Here is a 19,037-nt window from a genome sequence, read left to right on the forward strand (position 1 = left end):
GAACTACTTCACTTGGTTCAGACCCTTTTGATTTAGGAAACAAAAATTAGAGTAAATAATTCCTTAAACTGCAATTACAGGTGAGGATCAGAATGATAAAGACAAAATTAAAGGTTGAACAATAATTATAATTGGACTACTACAGAAACTACCTCTTAGAAATCTTGTGAAATAGTTTTGTACAAGATTAAAAACTACATTTAGTAACAAAATTTAAATATATGGGTATCAGAAAAACAAAGAAACCTGAAAAAGTATTTTACTTGTTTCAATATCATAACCTTTATATCTTTTAAATGACTTAGAAAAATATCATGAAAATTTCACTGAAACATTTGGACTTTTCTTTCTATAAAATTCTTTTGCAACATGCTCCGTTTTTCCAAAGTAAACCCACAAATACACATATAGAGTATAAACACTTCCATTGGAATGGTGGAAATTCAATGTAAAAAGTCTCCAACTGATACTAAAATAATTAACTATCTTAAATGCCTTTTCAAAATTCCACAATGAAAAAGAAGTCTTTTTACAACGACTATAGTTCTGATCACTGTAAATAGTGGTAATCTTGCAAAAAGAACATTCCTTAAAAAAAATTAATCTTAAAGCAATGTAGAAACATGAGTTCACAGCTTTTCTAGCCGGTCTCATTCACTAAGTGTGGTTAGCATATTATTTCCAATATAAGTGAAAAAGAAAATGCTGGCTTAATACTGACTTAACTTTTAGACTTTCTCTATTTTGGTGAGAGTAGAAACAGGTGGGACAGATTAGCCTGTTAAAATCAGCCCTTAAAGGCTGACTGATTTCACTGTTTAAAATGGCTACCACCTTCATCTATCAAAAGAAAAACTGTACAGCATTACTTACTGCCAAGGATAAATCTAGGTATTTTGCCCTTGAAAAACACGATCTAAGACTTGTATTCCTCTTTTGTTCAGGTAAAGTAACCATTAAATTAAGTTTACAAAAGCTGGTTACTAACAGTATGAGGGCAACCTATACCACCCAGATTAGGTCATCTTTCCCACAGTGCCTTGGGAGGACAAGCAGGTAACACTATCTTTCACAGCCTAAGATCAAACATACTAGAACAGAAAAGGGCTGTATGGCAAGAACGTGGGAACCACAGCCCCCGACAAGAAATGAGCATAAAGATTTTAGTAGCTCAAAAGACTAGCTTAACTCTTTCATGGGGTAACAAAATATAAGCTGCCTTTCATCATAAATTATCTTTCTCGAAAGCATTTTATAAACAATGAAGTCTATCTGGTAGCCCCAAGCCTATTTGTAGGGTAAGATACACTTACACTTTCTAACTACCGTGAACATTATTTTATAACCTGTTCCGCTTCCCACCCACTCTGAAATCATGATCACTCTCACTCCGGGGAAACTTACCATGCATGTGCACTTTGCACATGCAAAAGCAAAGGTACGCTGCCGCTTTAGCCTAACTGTACCCGCACCCACCGCCACGAGCGGGGTCCCCTGGACCTGCTCCGTGCCTGCGGGAGCTCGGGCTCTTTCTTACCTCTCGTCCTCGCCATCCACCAGGGGTGTTGTCAGCGGTAGCACCTTCAACGGGAAGAGAGAAGCAGAGGCTGCGAGGCTGCTGCTACTCCCATCTGAAACTGCTGACACTCCCCCACTGTCCCCACTCAGCGTCTGAGGTAAGCCGACTACGGAGGGCTCCGCTGGGCGCCTGGCATCTTCCATCTGGCTTCCAATGGCCTGGGCTAAGGACTGTGTGGAGAACTGAGCAGAACTTAGTGGTATCTGTTGTGCCAAAGGCAAACTGATGTTAGTGGCTATCAAGGGAGACTGACTAGCGCTCTGAACCACACTGCCATTTTGGGTAGCCGGGGGTTGTGCTATATTCTGTGGTGGAACTAAGTTTGTTGGGGCAGAAGGCATTCCAGAAGGGCCAGCGGAACTAACCTGACTGGTAACAGAAAGACTACTAGCAGGGGGCAGAGGACTACCTGCGGGCAACTGGTGGCTAACCACTCCTTGAACCACCGTTTCTACTCCCTGCGGCTGGGGAGGCCCAGTTAACAAGGTACTCTGGGGTGCGATAACCAATTGTTGAGGAAGGCTCGAAGCACTAGTTTGAACTCCCTGATGAAGAATCCCAGTTGGAGCGGGGAGAACTCCTTGTGAAGATGGCGGAGCACCTTGCGGGATAACTGAAGGTGTAACTTGGGTAGATGGCTGCTGTACCGCAGTGGGCATGTTTGCTTGTGGACCAATATTCGCCATTTGACTGCCAGCTGGTAGAGCAGACGCTGCTGTTTGAGCCTGGCCAATGGGCTGCCCTGATGCCCCTGCAGGTTGTGCTTGGACTGCTGTGGGCTGCACTGGCAGCTGGATCCCCTGTGGCTGAGGCACAGGGATCCCTGAGGGTCCTGCTCCCGTTCCTGCAGAACTGGACTGTCCAGAGGACACGGATGCTTGAAGAATTGGCTGCTGCTGTACATACTCGGAAGCAGGATTCTGAGTCATTGACTGGCCATGGCCTGGAGCTATCTGTGTAGAAACCATTGGCTGCTGCTGCCCATATTGTAACTGCTGGGGTGGTGCCCCTGGAAGAGGAGTTTGCACGGCAGGAGCTGTCTGAGAATACGGCAGTTGGGGCTGAGCCAGACTGGAAATGGAAGGCTGCTGACCCACGGCTGACGTTACACCGACCACGTTTACAGAGGAAGGCTGGAGAACCGTGGCTGCACTCATTGTGGCTTGCAGAGGTACAGGTTGAAGACCTTGCTTTTGCTGAAAGCTCAGTTCTTGAGGCTGTAATTGGACTTGTGACATCTGCGACTGAGAAATACTCTGTGGTATACTCACTGCTGCAATACTCTGTGGACCAGGGCTACCGAAATCTATCTGCTGGAGGGCCACACCTTGAAGACCTGGTGGCGGCGGCAGCGGCGGCTGCTGCTGCTGCTGCTGCTGCACCACGGTAGGGGCTCCCATCTCCCCACTTCCCACACTCTCCGTGTAGTGGCTCAGTGTGCTGACGCTACTGCTCACTGAACTCCCACTCGTGCTCTCCCTCTCCGAAGACACTTCCGTGGGGGTCTGCTTCACGGTCTCCACCGCTTTATTTACCGCCACGCCTTCTGCGGCAGGCGGGGCATTTTCCTTTTCGTAGAACTCAGTGCAAGTCCATCTACCTTTTTTAAAGGGCTCGGAAGTGGAGTCTAACTTCACAACTCTGAACCTTGACGTGTTAACTGTTGGCTGCTGCTGCTGCTGCTGCTGCTGCTGCTGACTTGAAACCACTCCCACAGGGATACCTGCAGCTGCATTAAGGACACTGTTAGCAACAGGAGAGGAAGAAACAGTACCATTGCCCATGCCACTCAAGACATTCACATTAACACCACTGGTAACTCCAGGCCCGACACTTACACTAGCAGCATTAGGAATATTGCTTGTACTTATCTTAGCACTACCATGCACACTGCTTGTCACGGTAGGACCGAAACCACCCACGGCAGCGACGTTCACATTATTCGTTGCACTCGGGCCCGTAACAGAACTTATACCTATGCTGCCTGTAGTACTTGGAGCACGGATGTTAGTCATCACAGAGGCAGGCAGGCCACTCGATGAGACAGCAGAAGTCGGTGCGGCTGGCACCCCACCATCAGAACTTCCAGTTGTAGAGAGTTTTCTGGACACTGGGCTCGAGGGTGGCCCTCCAGGAATGGATGAACTGGCCACAGCAGCATGGGATGAGTGATGGTGTCCATGGTGGAGGTGGTGCCCATGATGAATGTGATGGTGGTGATGGAGGTGGTGTGGATGAGCATTTCCATTGATCACAACGTTCTGTTGTGGGAGGTGAGGCAGATGAGGCTGAGGAAGGTGGGGCTGGTTAGGAGAGACTGCCCCAGGTGTCTCAGCTTCCTGGAAGTTATTCAGAGTCTCTTCTGAGGAGCTGCGTTCAGGCTCACCTAAGTCAGTGGCCCTGGAAAGTGACACATCAAGGATCTCGGAAGAAGACAGGTCTTCCGTGTGAGACTCATCCAGATCGTCGTAGCTCTCCGTGTCCTCTGCTATGCTGTTGTTAGAGCTGATGCTGGCAGAGATCTGAGCCGGAGTAACGCTAGTTATCTGGAAGCCACTTTTCTTTTTCATCTGAGTTCCGCCCGGCGCGAGAGGCTGTGCCTGCAGCTGAGCCTGCGAGAGGAGGTTCAGGCTTTGTGGAGGCGGAGGCTGTGGTCCCTGCGTGGAAGATGCAGCAGGAGGCGGCGGCTGGAGCAGCGAAGGAGGAGGAAAATCCTCAGAAGATGGAGCAGCACCACTGACGCCGGTACCTGCTGCATTGAGAGCAGAGGCGCTGCCACCACCGCTGCCCCTTCGAGGGAACATTGCCGGGTGCGCCATCTTCCTAGCACTAATGTCTGCAGCGGCGGCCGCCGCGGCAGTGGACTCCGGCGGCTGGTGCATTGTGCTGGGTACCGGGGGGGCGGAGGAGGCGAGTGCAATTTCCTTCTGCACCGTAATCTTTGTATGGAGAAGCCGGAGAGGAGAACAGGACCTGAAGCTCCGCCCGACGCGATTCCTCCTCCTCCTCTGCCGAAGGCGCCGGCTGCTCCTGCCTTCGAGGGCTAGCTTCGGGAAGGGAGGATGAACCGGGTGAACCAGGTGGCTGGGGAACCGAAGGGGGACCCCTTCAGTCCTTCGCCATTCACTTTCCCCTCCAGTCACACACCCCCCTTTATATTCCGCTTCACGTGGGGTGCGGGGCGGGAGGGAGGGGAGCCCAGGAGGGGGCGGGGGAGGCGAGGAGAAGCGAGAAATGCCCACCTTCTTTGGCCAACTCCGGAGCCAGCTCAGCCCCCTCCTCCCGCGGCGGCGGCGGCGGCGGCCACTGCAAAGCCCCGCCGCTCGCCCTGCACCGACCGAGGCAGCGCGGAGCGAGCGGTCGCCCGGCCCTCGCCACCCCCGGCGCCGCGGCCGCCGGCGAGCCCCGAGCTCAGCGTCGCTCCAACCTCCCCTGCCGGCGCGGCCGGCCCCGCTCGGGCCTCCCCCCACGGCCCGCGGCCCCTCTCAAACCCCCTGGGCTCGCGACGGCTGCTCCGGGAGGAAAGACTGGCCGCGGCTGGGACCCGGGCGGCGCGGCTGCGAGCGGGGAGGAGGAGGAGGAGGAGGCGGCGGCGGCGGCGACGGTGGCGGCGGCGGCGGCGGCGGGGCGCCCGGTACGGTGAGCCCAGCAACGAGGCGCGGGCGGGCGCGCAGAGACGCCGGGTCCTCGCGGAGCGCGGCCGGGGCGCGGCGGCGGCGGCGGTGGTGGTGGCGGTGGCGGTGGCGGCGGCAGCGGGAGCCCAGGGACCGCTCCATCACTGGCAGCCATGGAGCCCGAGCATTTTCCTCCCTCGGGGCAGGCGCTCGGCTCGGCACACGTCCTGGGGGAGGAAGGGCGCCGGCGCCCGGGCTGCTCCGCCGGGCGGCGGGACGTGCGCGGGAGCGGAGGGGCGAGCTCGCGTCCTCTTCTCCGCCCGCCGGCTGCCTCGGCGGCACCGTGCTGCTCCCGCGGCCGGCCGGGAGGGAGGGAGGGAGGGGAGGGGAGGAGGGAGGGGGCCGCGGGCGGCGGTGGCTCCTTTCGCGGCGGCGGCCAGACGGGGCTGGTGCAGCGACTGCGGCCGACGCCGTTCAAAGAAATGAGAGGTGGGGTTGGTCGGTGGCGGCGGCGGCGCGGGGCGGGGGAGTGGGAGGGCGTCGGGCGAGGAGGGGGCTGTGGTGGTTGTTACTAGTGCTCCTCTCGGGCTGCTCTGTATCTCCCCCCCTGGTCTCTCGCGGCATCCAGGGAGGAGGGACCAGCGCCCCAACGCGAAAGGAGGAGGAGGGCCGAGCGCCGACCGAGGAGGAGGAGGAGGAGAAGAAGGCGGCGGGGGGGAGGGGTCGCGGAGGAGAGGAGGGAAGATGGCGTCTGCGCGTGCGCGCCGGCGCTGCAGACATAAAGCCGGGTCTGAGACGAGGGGAGGCGGCCTGTCTTCGGGCTGAGAGCCGAGCTCCCGACTCCCCGTCTCGACGGAAATGGCCGAAGGCCGGCGGAGCCGCCGACGCCGGAGGGCGGGGGGGGGACGGGGGGGGGGGAGGAGGAGGGCGCCGGGGGGCGCGCGCGCGCGCGCGAGCGAATCCGGGTCGCGTGGAGAGCCTGGGGTGGGGCGTGGGGGGGGGGTGGGCCACGCGGCGCGCGCGGGCGCGCGGGCTAGGCGTGCCCGCGGCTGTCTCCCACGCGGCCCCGGGAGGGCGGGCGGGCGAGCAGGCGGGTGGGGAGCGCTAGGTCTCCGGGTGTGGGCGCCCCCCACCCCGGGGCGGTATCCCCCCTCTTCCCCTCCCCGGCCTGCGGAATGGGTAATGAGGCTTTTCTCCTCGGCAACAGCATCACGAGTTGCAGTTCCCAGGAGCCCTCCGCCGCTGCTGCCACGACATGAGTCAGGCTTTCTTCCTCGGCATGTGGCGGAGCCCTCCTCCTCCTCCTCCTCCTCTTCCTCGCGGCCGCACCTGGGCTCCCCCCCCCCCCACCCTCGACCCGCACCGCCCTCGCCCCTTTCCGGGCGAGGATGCCCAGGCTGCGGATCCCCCCCACCCCAGAACTGGCTCTCTACCCACGCCGGTGGTACATACCTTTTGTGCAGAGCGGTGGTGGCTGCCACGCGGTCCCTCGCCCTTTACGACGGGCAGGGGCGAGGCTGCTAGCAGATGTTCCAGCTGTTGGCCGGGAGTCTTCCGAGCCCCTTCAGGGGGAAGGCTCTTTGAAGAGGGAGTGGTCCTTTCTGTCGTCCCTCTGGGTACCTGGAGGGAAGAAGCCAGCCCGCCCGGCCAGCCAACTAGCCAACAGGTGGAGCTTCCTCCAGCCACTCATTGTCCTTTTTTGTGTCCGTACTGTGGCCCCCTGAGGTAAAAGGCCAGGGCTTGGTCTTACTGGAATTTAGAGGAATTTAGGGAAGAATGCTTTTTAGGGCTAGAAAAGCAAAAGGGCCAGCTGAAATTCTCTCTCTCTCCTTTTTTTTTTTTTTTAACTTAAACTACATTTCATGAATGTAAAGTAGTTGATGTGCTTGGAGGCAATTTTCTGTTAGCTGCCTCCAAAGTATTACATGTCAAACACTTCTCTAAACATTGCTTTGCTTCTAACCAAGAATGTAAATCTTACCCAGGAATTTTTTTTTTTTTTTTACGCAAGTAGAGGTGAAAAGGGTCATTAGGGAGCCGTTTCTCTTCTAATTTAGGTTTAGGGGATACAAATTGTTTACAAGGTAAACCTCTGACTCGGGAAATCACCGATCTGATTTGGGGAGGTTAACACCAAAAACGAACAAAACTGTATGTTATCTTCAGTTTTTTTCTTGGAGCTTGGCGCCCCTCAAGTCTATGCATCAAAGGGTTGAATGGCATCTATATTGTTGACTAGAAATGCCTCAGTGACTGACATCCATTTCTGACCTGTTAACAAACGCTCACATGTGCCACTTTACCCCATACACGTTGTAGGTCTCCCCACAAAATAAAAAAAGTTAAAAAAAAAAAAAAAAAGATAGGATTCACATTGTTGTTACTATTTTTTTTTTTTTAAGTGAGACAGGGTCTCGTGGAGCCAAGGGTGACCTTAAATTCACTGTACCCCTGCCTGGGTTTTCCTGAGTGCTGTAATTACAATACCTCACCCATGTGCCTATTTGCTAATGTAAAGGGCTCAGGGCTAGGTACAAAGCATGTGCTCACAAATTCTGAAAGTAATATATGGTGATAAGGCAATTTGGAAAAAAAAAAAAAGAAAACTGTTTTATGTCTTAGAATTAGTATGTGAATGCCTGTATTTTCAGACCACTGAAGCCATTTGAGTATTTTACAAAAATAATCATTCCACGGGGTGTGGTAGCAAAACTTGTAACCCCATTACTGAGGAGGCAGAAGGAGGAGGCCTTGAGTTCCAGGGGAGCCTGAGCTACATAGGGAGATTTAAGTTCTGTTTGTTGTTTTTTTTTCTTTAATCTTTTGGAGTGCATTCTGAATGTCACCTGTCTTCGTGGACATAACCCCCAGCAGCTTTTGTTGCAAGTGACTCACCAGTTTCTGAAGTGGTATTGGACATGCTTTCTCAGCAATTTTTTAATAGAAAATAGAGGCTGTCCTAATGGATTGAAACTGCAAGAGGATGTAGACTGACAGAAGGAGTCTTTGGACTGTAGTGAGAAAGAAGATGTCCCTGCTATCTCAAAATGTTGCCTTCAGTCAAGGTTTTAAGTGGCAAATGGCAGTTTGTCACCCCTTGGCTTCCGTAAAGCCTACTATGGATGATGGAGCTAAAACGTAAAATGAAGTACATGAAAGTCATATGCAAAGTTGGCAAAGCGGAAGCGGAAGCCTTGTAGAAAGAGCCCTATCAGAAGCAGAGGTCATTCGGATCTTCCAGCAGTGAACTGGGCTCTGGTTGGATTGGGAAGGGGGAATTCTTTTCAGAAGAAAGGTTTAAAAAAAAAAGTCAAAGACGTTTAGCTGGGTGTGATGGTGCACACCTTTAATCCCAGTACTCAGAAGGCAGAGGCAGGCAGATCTCTGTGACTTTAAGGCCAGCCCTGTCTACATAAGGAGTTCCAGGCCAGCCAAGGCTATATATAGTAAGACCTTACTATTCCTATTTCTGTTACATACCTATTAAATAACAGAGAAAAGAAATAATGTGTTAAGTCCAGAGCTGAGATGGTATCTCATGCATATAATCCTAGTACTAAGGGGACCAAGGGAGGGGTGCACAAGTTTATGAACAACCTGCACTACCTAGTTAATTCCAGGCTAACCTGGGTTGTTGTGTGAGGATCCCTCCTGCCCCCCACCCCCCACCCCTGCAAAGAAAAGATAATTTAGTTTTTTTAAAGGCTTTACATGGGATCATGGGATGAGGATGTAGCTTCTTGGTAGAGCACTCCTGTACCATACAGAAAGCCCTGGATTCAATCCCCAACACCACAGATACAAAGATTAACAACAAAGGCGTTAATCAAATAGCCCTCCAGATCTCACCAATAATAATAGCTCATGCTTATTGCTCAATATAACTACACCATTGTTCTCTGTGTTAAAGAGTTTTAGCTCACTTAATACCCACAACTGTATAAAGTAGGAGCTATAATTGTCCCCATCTGACAAATGAGGAAAGCGAGGTTCAGAGAAGTTGTGGTCTTAGAGCTTGGCTAGTAGCCAGGCCAAGATGAAAACCCTGGCCAGCTACCACCTTGTCATAACCTACCACCAACACATAATTCAGGATCCTGTCAGCTCAGGCACCCAAGTTCAATTTCTACCGAAGGCATGTTTGAATTTTTCTAATTAGACATCTAGTTAGAAAAAAATCTACAAGCAGTGTTTTCTCCTTGTGCAGAGGTATTCCAGGAAAGGATGTATACTGTAGGGACCTGCCATGGCCACATAGGAATTATTCGGGCATACATGAGCAGAACAGTAATTTGATTAAGTTGAATGATGCTTTTCTGATCAAAAGAGATGCCAAATGCATGGAAGAAAGATGTTAGTCATACATAAGTAAAAAATATTTTCTGTATAGGACAAGATAAATGCCTTTTTATCTGAGCACTTAGCATTCTGATGCTCATAAGAGCCTGTAGAAAAAAAGCATAAGCTTGTCTTCCTAACATGTTCTTTGGAAGGACCATCTATATTTGTGTGTCTTTTTAATGACAGAAAACATTTACATTTAACTACTACAAGCACCGTACTTGCTTGTATCCTGATGCCCAGTATGAACAAAAAGTGGGTCCAAGCACCACAAATAATCCAAAGCATTACAATAATCATCTTCTCAAACACCAAAGTTCATCACCAGTCTCGACTCTCAAGAATGGATGTTGCCAGGCGGTGGTGGCACACGCCTTTGATCCCAGCACTTGGGAGGCAGAGGCAGGTGGATCTCTGTGAGTTCGAGTTCGGCCTGGTCTACATAGTGAGTTTCAGGATAGCCAGTGTTACACAGTGAGACCCTGTCTCCCAAAAGGGGATGGGGAGGAAGAGCCAGGGGAAGAGGAAGAAGCTGATGTTATATTCTTTAAAATTACCTTTTGGTCACTCATTTTCTCCTCTGCTCTGACTTAACTTTCAGGGAAAAAAAATTGGTAAGATGGTTTTAAGTAGCATATTCAAATTATCATTTTTATTTAATTTTGTTGTAGAAGAAAAACAGAAAATCAGTAGCCTTAAGGGCCAGAATAGTTTGTTTGTTTTAATACCATTAAAAGAAAAGAAAATCTTAAGCCAAGCACAGTGGCTCACACCTGTAACCCTAGTCTTCTGGAAACTGAGGTAGGAGGGTCACTAAGAGTTTGAGACCTGGCCACAGAGTTCCCAGGCCAGCCAAGGTGACAGAGTAAGTAAGGCCCTGTCTCAAAGAGAAAAACAGGGTGGGCAGAACAGCGAAGCAACATGGCTCGGAGGCCAAAGGCATTTGCTGCAAGCCTAAGGACCTGAGTTTGATCTCCAGAATTCCCGTCCGATGGAAAGAGAGAACCGACTCCTGCAAGTTGTCCACACACACACACACACACACACACACACACACACCACAGTGTGCTGCACCCTCCCCATAAATAAATGTTTTAAAATACCTTAAACATATGCAAGCTAAATTGTAGTCAGAAGCATACAATAAAATTCTGTTAATGTCACTAACATTGAGAGGCAACTTGTATTTCACATGCAGGACATTTGTAGTGTCTTTCTAGATGAATGATAAAATTAGGATTCTTAAACAAAATGCTGAAATTTCTCAAGAAATTGCAAGATTTAGGAGGAAACGTAGTATATGCAACATAAAGATACCTGTCAAGTGCAGGAAAATTAAATGTAAGACTGACTCAGCCTCTTCACTGAGTTAAATATAAAGTGAATTGCAAAGCTTTCCATCAAAAACTGGAGGGGAAAATCCAGGTGCCTTGCCCCCATTAGGAATAGACAAGTCTGATACCACGTGATAATTCCTACCCTGTGGCATAATGCTGATGTCTTCAAAGAACTGCTTGACTCTGTAACTGAGATTCAAAGGCTAGATTACAGTGATCTCAGTGTTTATTTTGGGTGAAGTCAGGGCAGCATTCTCTGCTGCCCCAGTGTTGATCCTAACTGGTTGATAAATAAAAACGTCTTGAAACACTTCTAATGCAAATCATCTTGAGAAGGGAGCTGACTGCTCGTTATTCTTTCAGTAGAGATAGGATAGAAACTTAGTGTATGCTTGCAGAGACTTTCCTTACGTCTCACATTATACAGCAACTGTGTCAATATAATTTCTCGTCTGAACTTTACAACTAGGCTTTGTGGGTGTCTCTGAAGAAGATTGGGTTTAGAAATTATAGTATCAGAAAGCAAGCTCATTATTAAACTTTTGACCAGGGGATCCAACACTGTTGGATTGACTTGATCTCTGGAAAATTCTTTTTGCCCAACAGCTTGCTGGCTATTTCTTTTTTTATGGAACACCACCCAAAAGGCATTCTTTAAGAGGCAGAGTTCAGTGAGAATGTCACACATATTGGAGCTGAATCTGTGTCTGCTGATCACTGTGCGCCTGCTCAGGAGTAGCATTTGGTGTGGGGCTGGGAACTAGGAAGTCCTCTGCCTTTGGGAATTCAGGGAATGCTGTCCTTACATCCCGGCCTTCAGACATGTGGAGTCCATATGACTCTTCTGGCCCGATGAGCTTGTGGAGATTTTCTAAGACGCTTCCTCGGTGATCTTTGTTGTGACTGGTCATCCCTCCCTCTCCCAAGATGCCCACAAGAAACAGAGCAGTTACAGATGCACTGGAGAAGTGTGACTTCGTCAGTACAACCTGGTTGCGGGTCAGAAGTCCCATTTTGTAGTATTACCAAATGAAGTTTCTGCTATGATTTTTCATTTTCACAGGTGAACTGTTTGTATCTCATTTGTGATTAGTGCAATAAAAACCACTCTAGGACCAGCAGAGGGGCTTAACAGGTACTTCAAGGCACTTGCCATGAAGCCTGATGACCTGTGTTCAGTCCCCCAAACCTACATGATGGAATTTGACATCTGACTCCTAAAGTTTATCCTCTGACCTCCATACCACTGTGAAGGTATGTGGGCGTGACAAACGTGCGCGCGTTCGCACACACATACACATAAATAAATGTAAATTTTAAGGGAAAATTATCATTTTTCTATTATATAACTAAAGTTAGAATAAAGAAACTACCTCCTAGATCTGTAGAATATCCAGAGGAAGCAAATCACTGTTTCCAAATTACTAAAACGTCAAAAGAGAATAATAGCCTTTGGGCCTGTTATCAGGACTCTGTTCTAATAACATTCATTCAGCATTCATCTTATTACTACTTGTACTGAATTAGTAGCTCATTTAACACATATCTGCTGACATGCTTTCAAATAGCTTAGAATTCAGCAGTTCTCAAAGGAGTCATGACCCCTTTTGGGGGGTTGCATATCAGATATCCTGCATATAACATATTTACATTTTGATTCATAACAGTAGCAAAATTACGGTTATGAAGTAGCAACAAAATAACTTTATGGTTGAGGGTCACCACAACCTGAAGAATTGTTTTAAAGGGTCACAGCGTTAGGAAGGTCGAGAACTGCTGCCTTAGATACAGTCCTCTGGATGCTGAACTTTTAAGACTTTAGGAGAGACAACAGTTTGTTTTTCTCTACTTCCCATTGACTGCTATGTCCACCACTCCCTTCTCTGTAATTTCCCTCAGGCTACCTCCAGATTTGAAATTACAACCACTTCCATGTTAACAAAACCCCAGACAGTAATCTCTTCTGCCTCGTGCTAATTGTGCCACAGCAGTCAGCCACTGACACCATTTGCCAGGCTCTTCCTCTTCACCGTCACACCGTGGTGAGTTGCGTTCCAGGAATGGCACTTGTATTACTTGTAGTTCATGAATGGTGCTGCTGCAGAAGCACGGGGGAGGAAAAAATGAAAGGACATCTATTAATTATTGAAACGAACATTAAACATCTCATCTGAATCAGATTGCAGGGACTTTTTTACTTTATTAGGTTAAGATATGTTCCCCTCAACACAAAGTCAGTTGAACTACCCCAAAAAATATAATAATTCGTGTGCTGCTCTATCAGTAAGGACTGGAAGATGGGAAATGTAGAACTTGATTCTCTATAGAAAACTTAGGAATAGGACAGACAAAATGGGTCAAATTTTTATGTCATGAATTCAGTATCTGCTAGCTGGTTTGGAGTGTGTATGCTGGTGGTTTCTTTGTTTTATTTTGTTTTAGTATATATGCACAGTGGAGGCACCAGAGGAGGCAGCCCTCCTGGTCCTCCCTCAAATCTGCACAAACTTATTTTAAACTGAGGGCAAATGGAACAGCAGGAGAACCATTTGGTTCAAGTTGCTCCGAAGACATCTGATCAGAGGCATGCAAGTCATCACAAACCCTTGCTTACAAGTACAATACAGCTCTTTGGAAATTAGATAAGATTAGTTTGAATGTGAAATAATAGCAAGACTGTTCAAGACCTTGATGCTGAGACCTCCTGGCTGCATAGATCTGCTGGGGAGTGAGCATATGGGTAGAGTCTGATACAAATGGAAAATCTATCATGCATCTCAGTAAGACTCCGAGCAAGTGGATGAGTTTGTGCTGCCTCAATGTTCTGTTTCACTTTTCCTCTTTAACCCCAAAGGAAGGTTCTGTTTGTGATGTAACTAAATTTAACAATATTATAATTCCAGGAAAATACACAACGCCTAGTAGGAATCAAGGCCACTGACAGCCACTGAAGGACACACACAGCTAAATGTCATGATAGCACACAACTGTGCAGAGAATACAGTCCTGTCCTTTTTGTATTGGCAACCACCAATCTTACTCCATGACAAAGTATTATTTATGTAACGAGGGAATATTCCATAAAGAGAAAGTGTGATATGCTTACAAGTTACCGTAAGTTATCGACTGTACTTTCAAAATACTGGGTTGAAGTTGTCCTTCCATTCTCAACAGGGACTGGGGCCAGCTGAGATGTTCAGACTTACTTACTTGCCCTCTTAAAGAAAGCCCTGTGACCTGACTGGGCTCGCCATGGCAGCCCAGAACAAGGAGATCAGAGCATTTGAACAAACTCAGCTGCATTTTCATCAGCCTTTTGGAGACAACCATGTCCTCGCTTGCTTGCTACTACTGTGAGAAAACACTGGCCAGGGCCAGCTTGAGGGCAGGGGTTTTGTTTGGCTCTGTTTCCCTGTCATAATCCATTCCTGCTGGAACTCAGGGCAGGAACCTGCAGGTCAGAACCAAAGCAGAGGCCAAGGAGGAACGCTGCTAACTGGCTTGCTCTCCATGGCCTGCTCAGCTTGCTTTCTCATATCACCCAGGACTAGCAGCCCAACGTGGCACCACTCACAACGGGCCAAGCCCTCCCACATCCTAATATTAATCAAGGAAATACCCAGACTTGCCCCCAAAATAATTGGATTGGGACAATTGCTCAACTGAGATTCTCTCTTCCCAAATATGTCAAGGTTTGTGTTAACTTGCAAACTAACCAGCGCAGACCACCACCTCCTTCTCTGAATGTGAATTCCCCATGGGAAGTTCACACCAAACACGTTGAAACTCTCACTCAATACCAGCCAGGTCCACCATCCCCCCCATTACATTCTATGTGCGCAGGAAGGATATGGAATCATTCCAAGTTTGATCTAAACCAAATGAAAATAGTTTAGGCAAGCAAACCCATTGAGTAAGAATAAATCCATTACATTTAATTCAAAGTCTATTATAGTTTAACCCTATTTTAGGACAATTCCATGAATGTTTAATAGTAAAGTTAACAAAGAATTGATTGCTATTGTCCCGAGGCTTCTCGGCCTTCAAACTGTTACTATGGACTTGACTAAATGTAGCTCATTTTTAATGTGGAACAGAAAACTCTGTTTGTGCCACATACTTTGTTGGAGATCATTACAGAATGACTAGAACCACACACCTCATTAGGCTATGCTATAATTATGCAGCCAGCAGACACCTAGACTAAGCCAATAGGGTCAGTTGTGGACCAAGTACCACATTCGGGAAATGCTGCCTTGGGAACAGTACTTAAGGTTAAAACAACTCACACGCGCTCCCCTGCAAGTGGGTAGAGATTGTCCTGAAGTCCATGGAAATGGAAGAAGACCTACCTCTGGTCAGACAAATCCCTTCATAGTTAGAGGTCTCTGGCTTGGCTAGTTGTTGTTTTAGTTTGGTGGACCACAACCATGCCTTCATAAACTAAAAATAAAACCTAGGTATACTTGGACTCCTGAACATAAAATTTTACATACATTGTTGTTGTCTCCATGGAGGCCCAAGCTGATTCCCTAATAACCTTGACCTGAAGTACCATTGGGTGATTTGAATGACAGATGTAGCCAGAACTACATCGGTTTTTATTTTTTAGTACTTAAATTTAAAATTGTACAAAAAAATCATGAGCAAAATTAGCATGTAATCTTCTTTCTAGAATTTTCCATTTCTGGATTGTTTTCAAAATCCTGCTTCCAGGTTTGTTGATTTTCTGTGTTTCTAGTATTTTTTTGTGTTTTCTTAATCCCCACTCTAAATTCCATAATTTCCCTTTTCTACTAGTTTTGCTTCTTTGTTGTAGGGTTTGCTTAGTTTTGTTCTGTCTTTGTGACAGGGTCCTGGCTAGCCTAGAACTCACTGTGTAGCCCAGGCTGGTCTCAAACTGGCAGTGGTTCTCCTGCTTCTGTCTCCTGAGTGCTGGGGACTCCAGATGTGCATCACCATGCATGTGTCTGCTAGTTATTTTTTTATGGGACTTTTGTTTCCTGAGATAGAGTCTCATTTTGAAGCCCAGGCTGGCCTGGAACTCACTATGTAGCCTAGGCTAACCTTAAACTCATGGCAGTCCTCCTGCCTCAGCCTCTCCAGAAATAAGATTAAAGACACAAGCCACCACACTTACTTCTGACTTTTTGAATTGCTTATGTAGCTCATTATTTTCAATTTGTCTTATATTTAAAATGAATTCATTTACAATTATGTATTTAATTTTAATTACTAATGTTAAACATTACTTTCCCAACCCACAAGTTTTTATATAATACACAAGTAAAAGCAGTTTGTAATTTCTGTTATAGTTTTCCCCTTGAGTCTGGGAATGCTGTATGAGACTTTCTGTGCTTGTTTGAGAACCCAGAGGTCGATTTTACGGGTAAAGAAATTAAAGTTGAGAGTAACTGAACTCTTGCTCAAAGTTTTGTATGTAACACATGGCTTGAAAATATAACCTCTTCCACTTGTGATGTTCCACTTGCTTAGTTTATATCCTTTCCTTATCTGGGAGCTTTCTGGAGCTCAATTGCCATTGTCTTTAATCCATTGAACCTAGAGTTCCACGTTTTCATTAACATTCTCTTGCATTCCTCATAGGTGCTGAAGCCTTTCTCAGGGTATCTTGAGACAACTTTTCTTGTAGTTGGTTGTTTTTACTCCTTACTGACTCCCCCCACTCCACTGCCCAGCTCCCAAATAATAAATACACAGAGGCTTATTCTTTCTTATGAATGACCGGCCTTAGCTTGCCTTGTTTCTAGCCAGTTTTTCTTAAATTATCCCAACTACCTTTTGCCTCTGGGATTTTACCTTTTTCTATTTCTGTATATCTTTTCTTTCCTTCTTATTCCGTGTCTGACTGTGTGGCTGGCCCCTGGCATCCTCCTCTCCTTCTCCTTTTCTTACTCCCCCATCTTCTCTTCCAAGATTTCACCTTCTATTTATTTATCCCATTTATTCTCTTATTTATGTATTCCATTTATTCTCTCTCTGCCTGCCAGCCCTGCCAGTCCTTTCTTCTGCCTAGCTACTGGCTGTTCAGTTCTTTAATAGACCAATCAGGTATTTTAAACAGGCAAAGTAACACAGCTTTACAGAGTTAAACAAATGCAACATAAAAGAATGCAATACATCTTTGCATCATTAAGCAAATGTTCCACAGCATAAACAAATGTAACACATCTTCAACTAATGTTCCACAACACTTTCTCTTTGACTTTCTTATGCATCAGGATTTATTAATTTCTAGACATCACTTCTAGTAATTAGCATCTACTGTGATGGTGAAAGAATCTCCATTTTATGCCAGGCATCCAGCTTGGTACCCACTAGCCGTTTGTCTCTAACTCTAGTCCCTAGCAGATAGTTCTCAGTAACCCTAACTCAGTGACCCCCATCCAGAAGTGTACAGCTGGGACCATCTATTTGTTACGCTATGACTGACTGCCTTTTGGCTTCTGTAAAGTGCTCATACCAACATTGAAGGACTGTACTGAGGTCACCTTGGCTACCTAATCTTGTCAGAGCAAAACAGCTCTTGGCTTGCTTGTGTTGATGCTCAAGGTCTTCTTGTGGTTTTCACCTTTAAAAATTCTTCCCTCACCCCCGATTCACATGGCAACCTCGTTTGACTCAGAGATTGTTGTCCTGCTAGTAGTAGTAGTTAACAAATTATAATCCCAATTGAGTCTGTGGTCTTCTCCCAGAATTCACGAACTCCATAACACTGCTAGGCTTTCAAGTTAAAACACTTGTTCGCCATGGTAGACATGCCTGTAATCCAGCACTCAGGAGACTGAAGTAAGGGCCTTGTTAGGAGTTAGAGGCCAGCCTCTGCTACATAGTGAGTACCAAGCCAGCCAAGGCTGTGTGGCAAGACACTGTATCAAAAATAAGTAAATTGAAGGAATTTTTGTTTCATGAATGTTTACAGGGTGGGATTGGTTAGCCACCAATCAGCAGGTCCTGTGGTTTAGGACTCTCTTTGCTTAGCCCAGATGGATTACTGATAATGAAATGAGCAAGGATGAGAAACTATAACCAGATTGGAACAACTGCGACCCCATGATTAAAACAAGAAAGCAAATAGGAGTCTGAGAAACGATTGTGTCATTGAAAATGGTGACATGGCAGTTAAGTGTGAGAACCAAAGTTATGTTTTAAGTTTGGATTACTATGCCTAAGAGATCCATGAAACAAAAACGTCTCTGATCTGCAAGCCCCTTGCCCAAGGACAGACAATTCCTGAAATGCTGGAGGCTAATGTTTATGGGAGATAACAAGCCACATGTTTTCACTCCCCTAAACAAGTTTGTTTGACCCATCTGCACCGGATGTGCTTGATCACAAGTGGGCGGGAGAGTCACAGGCAGGAAGTATGTCAGGATGTATGCTTGCTCCTGATTGGACCTGAAGGAAATACTTAAGCAGCTGCAAACTGTGACTCTGGGCCATTTCCTGGGAAACCCCATCCATCTGTGCAGTATTTAATTAAAGCTTGCTTCCAATTTGGCTTTAAACTGTTGTAGTGGTCTTATTCTCAGTCGTTGGGATTAACAAAAGTATGAAATCATAAAAAAAAAATAGTAACCAACTTCGTAAACACTTCTTTGAGAAGTGAGTTTTATTGTTCCATTGTATAAATGGACAGAGAAAACCCAGGGTTGAGGGACTTGGCATGTGACACCTGTAGACTGGAGTGCAGCTTCTGCCTGACTCCACACAGCCCATCACTGTACGCACCCTCCTCTTACCTTTTTCATCCAGGCTGTAGCCTGGGGCTGCTACCCATCCCCCACCACACACAGCCTGGGTGAACAGGGAAATAGGAGCTAGCTGGACAAAAGGGTGGTGGGTTGTGGCCAGCTTCCTGCAGACCCCAGATGCTTTGCTGGAGGTTCCTTTTTCTCTTTGTCTTTGAGAGTAACCTCTTGGTTACAGGAAACACAATTGTCTAAGCACTGGACACGGGCTGCATGGTAGTACTTACCTCTTTCTGAATCTTCACTGAAGATGGTACAGAGGCTCTCCAGTATCAGAAATTACACTGTGTGTTAAAAATACCACCATGTTGATGCAATGTCAGAGTGTGTCCGTGTGTATTTTCTCTAGGCATCATTGAAGAAAGCTGGGGATTTCCATTATTTAATAAAGCTA

The 19,037-nt window shown here is 47.2% G+C and overlaps 2 protein-coding genes and 1 pseudogene across 9 annotated transcripts in view; 2 read left to right on the plus strand and 1 right to left on the minus strand.

Moving 5' to 3' along the window:
• Tsc22d1 (TSC22 domain family member 1) overlaps window positions 1–4,942 on the minus strand; it is a 107,860-nt gene extending 102,918 nt beyond the window's left edge. For 4 of the 8 annotated variants that reach the window (XR_008216983.1, XR_008216985.1, XR_008216984.1 and 1 more), the window contains exon 1: window positions 1,538–4,781. Coding sequence is in view for 5 of the 8 variants with exons in the window: in XM_052732710.1 (XP_052588670.1) it covers window positions 1,538–4,461 (2,924 nt within the window). In the remaining 3 variants the exon portion in view is untranslated. Of the gene's footprint in view, window positions 1–1,537; window positions 4,782–4,821 lie in introns of those variants that run through there. The other 4 variants (XM_052732705.1, XM_052732706.1, XM_052732707.1 and 1 more) reach the window with 4 other exon arrangements.
• Window positions 4,814–19,037, plus strand: part of LOC128107869 (translation initiation factor IF-2-like) — an 82,246-nt gene continuing 68,022 nt past the window's right edge. Inside the window, exon 1 of the mRNA XM_052734222.1 lies at window positions 4,814–5,682. Coding sequence (XP_052590182.1) covers window positions 4,814–5,682 — 869 coding nt within the window. The remainder of the gene's footprint in view (window positions 5,683–19,037) is intronic.
• The window catches only part of LOC128107150 (60S ribosomal protein L5-like), a 45,065-nt pseudogene continuing 32,324 nt past the window's right edge, over window positions 6,297–19,037 (plus strand).

This window comes from Peromyscus californicus, unplaced genomic scaffold (assembly GCF_007827085.1).
Source record: "Peromyscus californicus insignis strain IS unplaced genomic scaffold, ASM782708v3 Scaffold_12__1_contigs__length_115047231, whole genome shotgun sequence".
Lineage (NCBI taxonomy): Eukaryota > Metazoa > Chordata > Mammalia > Rodentia > Cricetidae > Peromyscus > Peromyscus californicus.